At 48.4% G+C, this 13,287-nt stretch overlaps 1 protein-coding gene across 13 annotated transcripts in view; it reads left to right on the top strand.

The window, feature by feature from the left end:
* Prdm15 (PR/SET domain 15) overlaps nucleotides 1-12,947 on the top strand; it is a 57,652-nt gene extending 44,705 nt beyond the window's left edge. For all 13 annotated transcript variants that reach the window (XM_063270570.1, XM_063270569.1, XM_017598097.3 and 10 more), the window contains 6 exons: nucleotides 1,265-1,396; nucleotides 5,189-5,272; nucleotides 5,614-5,789; nucleotides 7,004-7,084; nucleotides 8,721-8,930; nucleotides 9,823-12,947. In XM_063270570.1, the coding sequence (XP_063126640.1) occupies nucleotides 1,265-1,396; nucleotides 5,189-5,272; nucleotides 5,614-5,789; nucleotides 7,004-7,084; nucleotides 8,721-8,930; nucleotides 9,823-10,299 (1,160 nt within the window). In that variant the 3' untranslated portion in view covers nucleotides 10,300-12,947. The remainder of the gene's footprint in view (nucleotides 1-1,264; nucleotides 1,397-5,188; nucleotides 5,273-5,613; nucleotides 5,790-7,003; nucleotides 7,085-8,720; nucleotides 8,931-9,822) is intronic.
* Nucleotides 12,948-13,287: the final 340 nt, after the last annotated feature.

The following is a 13,287-nucleotide window of genomic DNA, read 5'->3' as shown; positions in this document are numbered from 1 at the left end:
TGTGGAGACGGCCCAAGAGGGATTAAGAAGAGTTACCTAAAGAATAGTCTGATGGGTGGCCAGGGTTTGGCTGAATCTCTCATCACCTGTGGTTTTTGTCCTTGGGCAGTGGGAGATATATGACATTTTTAATATGAAGATTGGGCAGAGGTGGGAATTAAGGTAAAATTGATCTTCCATAGTCAGAAAGGCCTGACACGTAGCCAGGGACTGGCAGCTGAGAGACACAGGGTGGAACTCATGTGCCCTCTGCTGGCTCTGGTTTGACAGGCCCTGTGTCCGAGCTGGGTTGCCTGAAGGCTCTCCACAGGGAGAGGCAGGTGAAGATGAGTAGTGACAAAATGGGACTGGGTGAGCTGTCGTCCAACTGAGCTTGGAGCTGAGAGGGGGCTTTGGGCACACTGCTCCACTCAGTATGACACCACTGCTGGCTTGTCTGCTGGAGGGTTGAAGGACTGCACTCTGCCTGCCCTGGTGTGTGAGCGCTCTGGGTGTACTGCGCTGCCAGTGACCACTGCTGTTCACCCAACGGGGTCGTGGCTGATGAGGGTGCTTCACCCGTTCCTCATCATCAGCCTGAAGTCAGTGTGATTTTGAGTTGTTTCAGTGCCTAAGATTGGCTGCAATAAGTTAAATTTTTCTGTCTGGCAAGATGGCTTGGTGGGTAAAGGTGCTCCGACACAGGTATAATGACTGATCCCCGAACCCTGCAGGGTCGCAAGAACTGACTGGAGAATTGCTCTCCGACCTTGATAGTGTGCACGTACATGTATGCACGTGTACACACACACACACACACACACACACGCACACACACACACTTTCAAGACAGGGATTCTCTGTGTAGTCTTGGCTATACTAGAATTTACTCTTTAGGTCAGGCTGGGTTCAAACTCAGAGATCCAACTGCCTTTGCCTTCTGAGTGCTGGGATTAAAGGCATAACTACCACTGCCCAGCTAAAAATAGAGTGGCTTTTTTTTTTAAATGTAGGTCTAGTGTCCTCATTTATGTCATCAAGATAGACTTCCTACATCACTTCAGGTGCTGTTGTCAGCACAAGTGGCAACGTTGTGGACTCTGCGTTTGGTGGAATAGGACTCTCTGAGATAAGGCCACAGCCTATTTGTCCCCTGCCTACTCTGTGTCTGTGGATATTGTGCCCACTGGGTTCAGACGGGTGCTTCAGGGGAGTGGAACGAGAGGCAAATGCCCTGGGTCAAGCTCTGGGGAGTGTGGCGCTCATACTGATCTGCTCCCTGCAGGTATGAAGACCAAGCATGCACTACGCCACCATATGAAGCTGCACAAAGGCATCAAGGAGTATGAGTGCAAGGAATGTCACCGCAAGTTTGCACAGAAGGTCAACATGCTCAAGCACTACAAACGGCATACAGGTGTCCCAACTCTTCAAAACCACATGGCCCCAGAGCTAGTAGTGATACAGCGCTTTCCTCTGGGCTTTCTCTCTCTGTTCCTAGCCCAGGCTTGCTTACTGTGCTGGCTGTTGTGGGATGAGACTGTGCACCTCGGAGCTCCCTTACTTCATGAGCACTGTGACCCTGTATACAAGTAGAACCCCATTGTAAACGTCTGCGCCAGGCATGCTTTTAAAGGTTTGCCGAAGGTCTCTGGCTGGACCCCAGGAAATCGTAGCCACACTGGGGCACTCCGTTTCTGCAAAGGATCACACACCTATCCCATCATCACTAGTTGTGACATCTTTATTTCCATATCTTTTTAGTGTTTCTCTCCCCACTCCCACTCTGTAGCCCAGGCTGTCCTGAAACCCACTCTGGAGACCAGGCTGGCCTCCCACTCACAGAGATCAGTCTGCCTCCTCCCCTGCCTCCCCTGCTTCCGCCTCTGCCTCCTCCCCTGCCTCTCCTGCCTCCGCCTCCGCCTCTCCCTCTGCCCCTCCGCCTCCGCCTCCGCCTCCGCCTCCTCTGCCCCTCTGCCCCTGCCTCTGCCCCTGCCCCTGCCCCCGCCTCCTGAGTGCCACCACACCCCCACCCCCACCCCTGGCATGTTTTTATTTTAATAATAGCCGTTCTAACTACGGTGAGCTGGCTCCTCATTGGAGTGGTGGTTTTCATGTCCTTGGTAGCTGATGATAGTATTTTTCCTATATCTGTCTATTATAATAACTTCTGGTTTTTAGCTCGGATTGCTTGTTTCTAAAATGTTGGCTTGTTCATATGAACTGTTGACATATGACTGTTGTCATATGTCAAATGTGTTTTCTCACTCTGTCCATTGTCTCCTCACTCTGAGCTGTTTCCTTTGCTCTGGAGAAGTTTCATGGTGTGATGTACAGTTTTGCTTTTGTTTCCTGGGCTTTAGGGCTCATCTCAGATAGCATTGTTGTACCGATGTCTTGAAATGTTTCTCCTAAGTTCTCTTTTAGGTATTATATTTAGTCTTTGATCCATTCTGAGTTGGTTTTTTTAAAGAGGTTAGAGTCGGGGCTGGAGAGATGGCTCAGTGGTTAAGAGCACTGACTGCTCTTCCAGAGGTCCTGAGTTCAAATCCCAGCAACCACATGGTGGCTCACAACCATCTGTAATGGGATCCAATGCCATTCTGGGGTGTCTGAAGACAGTGACAGTGTACTCACATATAATTAAATAAATAAATCTTTAAAGAGGTTAGAGTCAAGTTTGCAGCTTCTGCAGGTGGTCATCCATTTTTCCTGGCGGAGTTGTTGAGAGCCACTTGGCTCTACATGCATGGCTTAGTCTTGTGGTCTATTTCGTAGATTCGTGTGCTTGTTTCTAATGCTAGAACCATCATGGTTTTGTACTTAGGACCCTATAGTGTCTTCAAACAAAGGAACTGGTACCTGCAGCTCTTTCTGTTTCGTTCCAGGTCATTTCTGTAATTTCTGCCAGGCTTTCATTCAAACTTCGGGATTGTTTTTCTGATTCTGTAAAGAAGTCTTTGGTGTAAATCCCTGGGTCGAGTGAACATTTTGACAGTATTCATTCTCGCAGTCTATGAGCGTGAAGCGCCTCTGCAGTGTTTGGTGCCGCAGTCTATGAGCGTGAAGCACCTCTGCAGTGTTTGGTGCCGCAGTCTGTGAGCGTGAAGCACCTCTGCAGTGTTTGGTGCTGCAGTCTGTGAGCGTGAAGCACCTCTGCAGTGTTTGGTGCCGCAGTGGTTTTTGTCATGCTTACAATTGTCACTGGAGGAACATTTCACTGATTTCATGATATCCTAGGTATTTGTTTCTTTGTAGCTATTGTGTAATTGCTTTCATGAGTTTTAATTTAAAATGCAGTTTAAGGCACAAGGTGGTGGTGCAAACTGTTAATCCCAGCACGCAGGAGGCAGAGACAGGCAGATCTCTGTGAGTTTGAGGTCAGCCTGGTCTACAGGGTGAGTGCATTTCAGGACAACCAAGACCACAGAGAGAAACCTTGTCTCAAAAAATCAAAAAACAAAAAAAATAGAGTATACTTTAATGAAAAGACTTCCTTTTAAATAAAAGTGGCTTGTGTTTTGTAGTCTGAAGCGGTGGTGGCATCACGCTTTACAGCCTGCTCCCCAGGCTTCAGCTACCTCGGTGCACGGGAGGCACACGCTCTCTCTGCTGGAAGGCCGGGCTGCAGCCTCGGGCTGGGCTCCTAACTGCTTTAAGTTTACTGTTACCTGGAGGGATCTTGTGACTTTGAGGGATGTGCTGGTTCACTAGCCCTAGTGTCTTTGTCTCTTTCCCCAGTAGTTTGTGTGTGTGCGATGAGAGACTCCATGCCTTTGTCACGCTCTGGTGTGTCTGAAGACTTGAGCACAGAGTCCCTGTCCTGAATACGGTATTCTTCTCTTTAACAGAATTCACTAAGTGTCCAGCCTGAATTTCCCTGACTCTCAGGAATTTTCTTTTTTATCTTATGTGTATTTACTGTACAAAATGACCGGCTTCGTAATATCTTTATAGATGCAGATGATGTATGTTTTTGTGATTTCTTCCCCAGCAGATATGCATTATTGATGTATAATTTTTATTTCAAGAGGTTGGCCTTGAACTCCTTCTGTAACTAAAGATGATCTGGAACTATTGATCCCCTGTCTCTGCTGTCTGAGGTGTGCACTGCTGCCCCTGGTTTGTGCAGTGCACAGGATCAGACCCAGGAGCTTTGTGACGCAGATGAGCACTCAGCCCACAGGGCCACGTCTTTACCTTCAATTCTTTGCGTGTACATTCGTGTGCTGTCTTTTCGTGTTGCGTAATTCTCCTCATTATCAGTTCAGAAGATCTTAGGGCGTCTTCAGGCTTTCCCACATGGAGACATGCTGTGTACATGTGGGACAATTTGATTTCCACTCTTCCTGCATTTTTGTTTTTTGTTTCTTTCTTGCGTAATCGCTGTGCTAAAACCTGAGGTGCTGTCTTGGCAGACAAGCATGGGAACCAATACCCTGTCTCCTTTCAGACTGTAGTAGAGCCTACTTCACTGTCTCCCTTTTGGTCCAATGCTGGCTGTGGATTTGCCATGCATAACCTCGTGCTGCGGTATGACCCTTCTGCACCTGCTCTATCAGTGTTTTATTTTGAAAGGACATTTGATTTTATCACATACTTCTTCTGCATTGACTGAGAGATGATCGTGAGATTTTTTTGGGCCTTCGTCCTGTTGATGGATCATAGCACATTTGTCAATTTGCATAGATTGAGTTGTCCTTGCATCCTGGGATGATTCTGCTTGATCATGCTTGTCTCGGAGGTGTGCTGGTCAGTAGTGAAAAGTCCCTGGTTCTTCATGTGTCCACAGAAGCTCTGCTGTCTGTCATGGAGACGTTCCCGCTCCTGCCTTGGGTCCTGGCTTTCTGTTGATGTTTAGTCTCTTACTGTGTGTCTCAGAAGCTACCCAAGGCTTTTTGAGGCTAAGTAGAGGTATAGGTAAATTACCCTGCTTAGAGAAATTGTTGCTGTCTTCACCTTGGATTCTCCTCTCTACATCTATGTTTTCAGGCCTTCACAAATCTCATCATTTTAAAAAATATGAATAAAGGCCTAATATGAGGCCAACAGTTTTCTGGGTAAATTTTGAAATACTGATTTTTTGACAATTTACCATTACCCTGAAGTACTATAAATCCCGAAGCATGAAGAGACTGAGATATCCTCTGTGTATACTTACACCAAAAACTCACTAAGCTTGTGATATCGAACATGATTTTTCCTGCAGGAATTAAAGACTTCATGTGTGAGTTATGTGGGAAGACATTCAGTGAGAGGAATACAATGGAGACACACAAGCTCATCCACACAGGTAACTTGAGTCTCAAGGCTGGTCCAGACTGTGCAAGTTTGCAGAGATGAGAACACCTGCTCTATTTCATAAACACTGGCAGAATAGGACTGTCGAGGTTTAATGCCGCTTCTTGGCCTCTAAGTCCCATTGTGCCTTTCCAGTGTCCATTCTTCAAGGACCATGAGCAGTTGTTGCTGCTAGTCTTGGGCCAGGGGAATCCTGCTGGTCTGCCCAGGTGATGGCTCTCTCGAGAGGAAGAGACGTTATGGTAGATGCTTGGCTTGGAAGATGAGTGAAGCATTAGTAGCTCTCTGTCAACTGGCATTTCTCTTTTCTACCCCATTTACGTGTGTGAGAAGTAGGCAAGCAGTGGACTTGTTCCGTGTGTGACAAGAAGTACGTCACGGAGTACATGCTTCAGAAACACGTACAGCTCACCCATGACAAGGTGGAAGCACAGAGCTGCCAGCTGTGTGGCACCAAGGTGTCCACCCGGGCCTCCATGAGCAGACACATGCGGCGCAAGCACCCCGAGGTTAGCCTGGTGGGGACCCACTCCCAAATCTCCACAGCATGTCCTGGCCCTGCCGTGGGCTGGGGGTGCCTGCTCTGCTTGAGACACCTCTGTCCTGGTGCAGTGTGAGCCTAAGGTACAGCCCCAATCTCAACGTCCCTGAATCATGTCATTGTTTTCCTGAGACAGGAGCTTGTGCAGCCCAGACCAGCCTAGAACGCACTATGTATATGAGGATGACTTTGAGCTTCTGATCCTCTTACTTCCAATTCCCCAAGTGCTGGGATTGCAGACGTGCACCTTACCACCCAGTTTCATGTGGTGCTGAGCCTTGAGCCCAGGGCTTCATGCACGCTAGGAAAGCACTCAGTCAACTTGGCCCCAGCCCAACCACCTTCGTTTCACAACGAAGCCAGATAAAGTTACACTTTTGCTCTCTTCTGCTGAGCACCAGATAGAAGGGCTGTTGGCGTGAGGTCAGATGTGCAGTCTTCCCCTCAGCCTTGCAGTTTCCCTACCCCTGGTTTCTTTGGCAGCTCACCTTTCATATGCCTCCCTGGGTATTCATTTTCTTTCCTGTGCTGTGTCTGTTGCCTTACATAGGACTTAGTTCCCACTTAGGACATAAGTAGTGAGTGTAAGCAGCTGACCAGAGTATTGTTCACCATTGACAGGACAGCGGGGTTGTTGGGAGGCCGTGTGGCTCATGGGAGAGGTCACGGTGTGAGTGTCGCATGCTAAGCACCCTCTTGATCAGGGTTAATAAAGGAAAGGTAGGACTAGGCCCTCACTTTGTCACAAAGCTGGCATGCATGTAGCTGCGTGTATTATGTGAAGAGTATAGTGTTTGGCCCATAGAAGCCACCTTTTAGAGATTCCTTGTAGGACAAGCTTCTTGCTCTGTCTTAGCTCACTCAGCTCCCTGTGGTGACATAGGGTACACCCACTGACAGACAGCACATGTCATGGAGGCCATAGAAGGAGGAAGTTGTCCCCACCAGGTCAGATAACACTGCATGGGGGTCAGAGGACAGGGCTGGGGATGCCCTAGAGAGCATTCTAGAAATAGTTTCAGTCAGTCCTGAGCCTGGCAGTCAGAAGCAGGGGTGAGTTTGTCGGCAGCCAGTCTCCTATAGCAGTGGACCTTGCACAGCGAGTTTGGACTCCTCCTGCATCATCAGGGCAGCCATTGGGTGGCACAACAACCCTACCCTGCTGTTTTCTGCCCCTTGCAGGTCCTCGCTGTTCGGATTGACGATCTGGACCACCTCCCCGAGACCACCACCATCGATGCATCCTCCATCGGCATTGTCCAGGTAAGCACACACATCTGCAGGGCTGGAGTGTGAGGGGAGCAGAACTCAACTTACCAAGTGGACCCTGAAGGAACAGGCCTCAAATAGGAGCAGGCCCCAGACACACCGACCCCCTTGACCATGACGTACAGCAGCATAGGCTCACTGGGATTCGATTGTCCTCCTTCCCAGAGCCTTAAGAGAATATATCTTGGTTTGTTGTCGTGGCTATGAATTCAGATGTTCAGATGTTCAGTGCATGCATCTTAGGAAAACAGGAAGTTTGGGGGGCAGGAGAAATGGCTCAGTGCCTAGGAACACTTGTTGCTCTTTCAAAGGACTAGGCTCAGTTCCAGCAACTGCACGATGGCTCAGTTATTCGTAACTCTAGTTCTAGGACTCCAGCACTATTCTTCAGACATCTGTGGGCACAAAGGCACATACATGGTGCATATACGTGGCACACGTACGTATATGCAAGCAACACTCACATGAAACAAACGGGTTGGGAATTTAGCTCAGTTGTGAGTGCTTACTTAGCAAGTGCAAGGCCCTGGGTTCAGTCCTCAACTCTGAAAAAAAGAAAAAAGAACACATAAAACAAACCTAAAAATTGTTTTAAAATTGATCATTTTTAGGAATTTTATTATGATTATTAAACTTAACCATATTAGGCAAACCTAGAATTTTCTTTTCTTTTTAGACAGGGGCCTCACTGTGTGTGCTTGGCTAGCCTAGAACAATATATAGACCACATTGGCTTTGAAGCCCACTGAGTTCCTCCTGCCTCTGCCTCCCCAGGGCTGGAATTAGAAGTGTACACCACCACACCTGGCCAAACCTAGATTTTAAAGGAAATTTTACTCAATACTTTTTTTTTTGAAGCAGGATCTCATGCTATTCAGGTTGATCTTGAGCCTGCTATGTAGCCAAGGCTAGCCATGAACTCCTAGTCCTCCTGCCTTTACTACTCAAGTACTAAAATCCCAGATGTGTACCATAATGCTTGGATATACTCAGTATTTTTATGACAATTTTATTTTTAATCATAAAGAGAGTATTACACTGTCAGTGTTTAAGTCTGTACCCGAGTGCTTTGATTTGTGCTAATGGGTGCCTCATGAGTTCAGGTGTCCATGGCTTACGGAATGAATGGGTTAGAATCCACACCTAGCCCTGCTGTGAGCCATTTATGTGCCTGACAGTTCATAGGTGATGGTGGGAAAGAAAGTTTCTCCAACACCATACTTTGGCCAGCTGCTGGTGGGTCTGTCTACCCTAAGGAAGACAGAGTAGGACCACCCTGCCCCTGCCCTCCAGCTATGCTGGTCACAGGCCATCTTGCCAGCACTCTCAGAGCTGTGTAAGCAAAGGAATAAGGCTGCACAGAAAGCAGCAGAAAAAGTCTGCAGAGTTTTAGTCAAACATTTACATCCAGTGTTCCTGCTGTGGGTGGTGGCTCACAAGGACTTCCCTTGATCTGAGTTCCCCAGGAGGGAAATAGTTCTCCTTTCAAGATGTTTCTCTGTGAACACAAAGCCACGTCCTATGACAGCTTGATGCCCTGTGACTGTGTCTAAGGCAGTACACGCTGCCCTGGCCCCCATCCAGATGCGACCCACTGCCCTGGTGGGTTCTGACACCAATCTCCTCACAGCCTGCACTGGGCCTAGAGCAGGAGGAACTGGCAGAAGGTAAGCATGGAAAGGCTGCCAAACGCAGCCACAAGAGAAAGCAGAAGCCAGAGGAAGAGGCAGGGGCCGCAGTGCCTGAGGACACCACCTTCAGCGAATACCCCGAGAAGGAGCCAGAGTTCACAGGCAGTGTGGGTGACGAGACAAACTCTGCCGTACAGAGCATCCAGCAGGTTGGTTGATGCCTTTGTTTCTATCCGGTGACAGCTGCCTCTGCAGGGGAAGCTCCTCTGGACTTGAGTCCTATTATGTGTCCACAGGGGTGTGTCCACAGGGGTTCCAACTCTCACCCTCATGCAAACCATGCCAAGCATGACCTCCAGATCACACATGTCATTTTTAATAACAGTGTGACACAATGAAACACTGAAATAATACCATTCCCAATTGGGTGCCCTAACAGCCCTGCCAAGAAGAACCTGGACAGCTGCCAGCCACTGAGCTGGCTTCTCTGGGCAGTCTCTTCTTTGCTTAGTCTATATCACTTGACTTTGAAACCCCATGTCTGTAAGCGTGTCTCATTTTTGGAGATGATGATTCTGCAGTAAACCTGCATGCATCTATCTGCCTTTCAGCACTAGGTATGAGGAAGCTGCAGCTGTGGCTGCCATTGAGACAGGCAAATCAGGGGGTGGATGAAAAGAAAGGGTTGGCTTCCTCCTTTTCATATTTGCTCTCTGGGGCACATGCTTCTGTGTGTGTGTGTGTGCGCGCGCGCACACACACACAAGACACAGAGTGAGTAAGAAATTGGGGATAGCATATTCAGGGCCTCTTGAATCAGTGGTGAGCACTTTACTGTCTTCCCCAGCTCTAAGCATGATTCATCCGTTTGATGTTTGCTTGATTTTCCATTCCTGCATTACCCCTGAGGATTATCCATATTTCCTTCCTCTCTTCCACTGGTGTAATTCCCCAAGGACACTGGGCTCTGCTTTCCCCAGCGGAGGCCTTGCTCCTTGGCCTGAGCATGCAACTTTAGCACAGATTGTGGGTGCTGTGGGAGGTTCTCTCTCCTTCTTGTAGAAGCAATTCATTATTTCTTTCTCCATGTGACTCTTACAGGTGGTGGTGACCCTAGGGGACCCCAATGTGACTGCTCCATCAAGCTCTGTTGGCCTAACCAACATCACCGTGACCCCCATCACCACTGCAGCTGGAACTCAGTTTACCAATTTACAGCCAGTGGCTGTTGGACATCTTACCAACCCTGAACGCCAGCTACAACTAGATAACTCCATCCTGACTGTGACCTTTGACACTGTCAGTGGCTCCGCCATGTTGCACAACCGTCAAAATGATGTCCAGATCCACCCACAGCCAGAAGCCACAAACCCTCAGTCAGTGGCTCACTTTATCAACCTCACCACCCTGGTAAACTCCATCACACCCTTGGGGAACCAGCTCAGTGAGCAGCACCCACTCACCTGGCGAGCTGTGCCCCAGACAGATGTACTGCAGCCGCCACAGGCCCCTGCAGCCCCGCAGCAGGCGGTGCAACCCCAGGTCCAGAATGAGCAGCAGCAGATGTATAGCTACTGATCTGTGGCTGCAGAACCGGCTGAGCTGCAGCCGGCGGGGGCTCTGAGGTCTTGAGGTGTTTGCTGGATACCAAACAGGGAGGGTGTCCGCATGTCAAGATCACAGAGGTTAGCATCACAGAGTTACCTGTCCGCTTTTGGCAAGCAGGTGCTTCTACCACGTGTTCCCCCAAGGTGGTACAGCCTGGCCAGACCATAAGTGTCACCCTCAGAGGTCTATAATTGTCATGGGGCTCAGGGACACAGGTAGCAGGATCCTAAAAGCAGGAATGATATCCCAAGGACCAGGGAGACTTGCTCTGTTTTCTTTAGCACTCCAGTGAGATACTGAAACATGGCTAGCCTTCTCAGGCAATGCAGACGCAAACCCAGGTTTATCCTTGCTCCTGGATTCTCAAGCAGGGAGAAGTTAAGTAACTCTTCTTCTGAAGTCTCAGTTCATATATCACAGAGCTGTGGCCCGAGGCCTCCTGTAGGAAGTATCTTGAGGCCCCCAGCTCAGGCACAAAAGACATCTTGGGAACATCTATTGATTGATTTTTATAAACAGTCTGTTTTATTTCATAACCACGTTATGTATTATGGCCCTCTTGTGGCGTATTGATTTCTATTATTTTAATATGATAAAGTCGTTTGCACTGTAGGGTGTTGGTCCCTGTCCAGTTGTGCACAGATGCCTTTCGAGAGGCCCCACACAGTTGTGTGCAAAGTGAGCCCTCACGCTTGAATCCCAGTGCTCCTCCAGAGCTATCTCAGGACTCTGCCATCTACACATGTGTCACGGTGCAGCGTAGCCACACCCTGAGTGAAGGATGGGGAGTGAACCCATGTCTTCTTTCTGTGTAAGCCTTAATTCCAAAGGTGGCTGTATCTAAAGACCAATTTCCTATGAAATGGAGAGGTTCAGCTCTACAGGAGAGAAGCGTAGCTAGTGACTTAAGAAACCTGAGAGGTGCTTTCCTGTGGCGGTGAGGGCAGAAGAGGTCATCATGACAGTGGATTTAAACTGGCCACACCCAGCTCTGAGGGGAGCATGGCTAGCACAGACCTGTGCTGTCCCAGTGGCAACAGGCCAGGCTGCCATCATAGGTCCACAGCCCAGCCAGGGACACGGAGAGGCGAGGTGAGGAGAGAGTTTGGTCTCACTCTCATCAGATTTTAATGTCATACAAAAGAAGAACTTAAAGATGAACTTGCCTTACTTTGTCCTTGGTCCCATGTTCCCTGGATGTATTCATATGTGGGCAGCCATCCTGCAGAGATGGCTACTAACCAGCAGTGGACAAGGCAAGTTGCAGTCAGCCTGATGTCAGACAAGATGCCACTTTCTCAATACCTCATTCCAGAGAGCAAGCTTTGAGGATGAGGCTGGAGCTTGTGTTTCACATTTGGAGCATAAGGAGGAGGTGACACTGGAGGACAGGTCTGCAGGTCTACGGTCACCTGGCCACACCCTCTCCACACCCACACAGGCCAGTCCCACCTCTTGGCAGATGGCACGCTGGGAATTCGTGGACGTTTTAATTTATGACAGCTGTTTTTATCTTATTTATGTGTATAATTAACTACTTTGTACACAGTACCCTAATGAAATGAACTGTTTCATTCGGCCTAGGGGTGAACTGTTTTCTAAAATACAGCTTTTGTTCTCCAAATAAAACTATTCCTGGAAGCTGTGGGCAGTTCATAGTTCTACACTGTTTTTTAAAAAAATCCAACCACAATTCCTCTGCCTTTACAGCCTCAGAGATGCCTGAGCTCAGCCCAGATGAGCACTGGGCTCAAGCAGACATCACTAGCGGTTGACTTCTATTCTCTTCCCACTGAAAGAAAGGCCTTTGAAATCACATTTTTATTTTTTAAAGATGTATTTGTGTGCCTACAGCCAGGTCGTCAGATCCTGTTGAAAGACAGAGCTTAGGTTGTACAGTCTCTCCTGCGCCTCTGTGTGCTTAAATATACAGAGGCGTCTGCTTCCTGCTGTTGTAAGCAGGAACTCAGATAAAACCAGCCTTTCTCCCCAAGTGTCTGGGACACACAGTCTCACCAGTCATTGAGACAAAAAGGTTGTTTTAGCATAGTTACAGCTATTCTGCATATAGCAACTGGATAGCAAAACAAAGGCATCTCCACACTCCAGGTGCCCTGCATACATAAACCATTGTTAATTGGTAGGAAGTGTTCAGGAGTTTTGTTTTGTTTTTTTAAATCTGGTCTAAAGTGGGCATAGCTATGTGTCCAGCAAGCCCTGTGACTATGTCTAGGTTCACATAAATAAATGTACCAGACTTTGTTTACACCTTGTGAATGATAATGCTATAGGGTCACATGTCATGACAGGATCAATCTTACAGTTGCAGCCTGGGTTCCATCCTCTGGGACGGTGTTAGCGAGTGATACATTCTCAGGGAAAGGGTCTGTACCAGGTGCCCTCTCCTGTGTCAGGCATGAAAGCCTGCTGGAGAGTGGCCCTTCATGAAAGGCAGAGCTTTCCTCCTCCACACCATTCTCAGTCGGTGTCCAGGCAGAGGCCATGCCCGTGGCCCCCATGGAGTCTGAGGGTTGTGGAAGGCCGTTCTGTAACTCCGGGTGTCTCATGTCACATCTGTGTGTATGGGGGTAAATAAAGGTGCTGTGACCTGTGTCTCACTCGCTGGCCCTCTGCTCTCCTGCCCATGATAGAGTTGTACCTGATAATCTTTGAAAATGGCTCTGGCTCCTGTTACAGGTGATGTCTCATTTCCCCGAAGTCCTGAGGTTTATGTCTGGATCATTTGAAACACTAAGGTACGGAGGTCAGAATTTCCCCGAGAGTTGCAATGTGGGCTTCTTAGTAAAGTTGAGGTCATAGTGGCCACCAGGTAGTCCTTGGCAAAGCTTCTCTGTGGGCCTATGATCTCAGATGGTCCCTTACTTATATTGATCAAATTAAGTGGTGGATCCTAGTTTGTCTCTATGTATTTTATGTTTGTTTTGAGAGAGAGTCTCA

The sequence above is a fragment of the Rattus norvegicus genome, chromosome 11 (assembly GCF_036323735.1).
Source record: "Rattus norvegicus strain BN/NHsdMcwi chromosome 11, GRCr8, whole genome shotgun sequence".
In the NCBI taxonomy this organism is placed as follows: Eukaryota; Metazoa; Chordata; class Mammalia; order Rodentia; family Muridae; genus Rattus; species Rattus norvegicus.
This window is presented reverse-complemented; position numbering and strand designations above follow the sequence as displayed.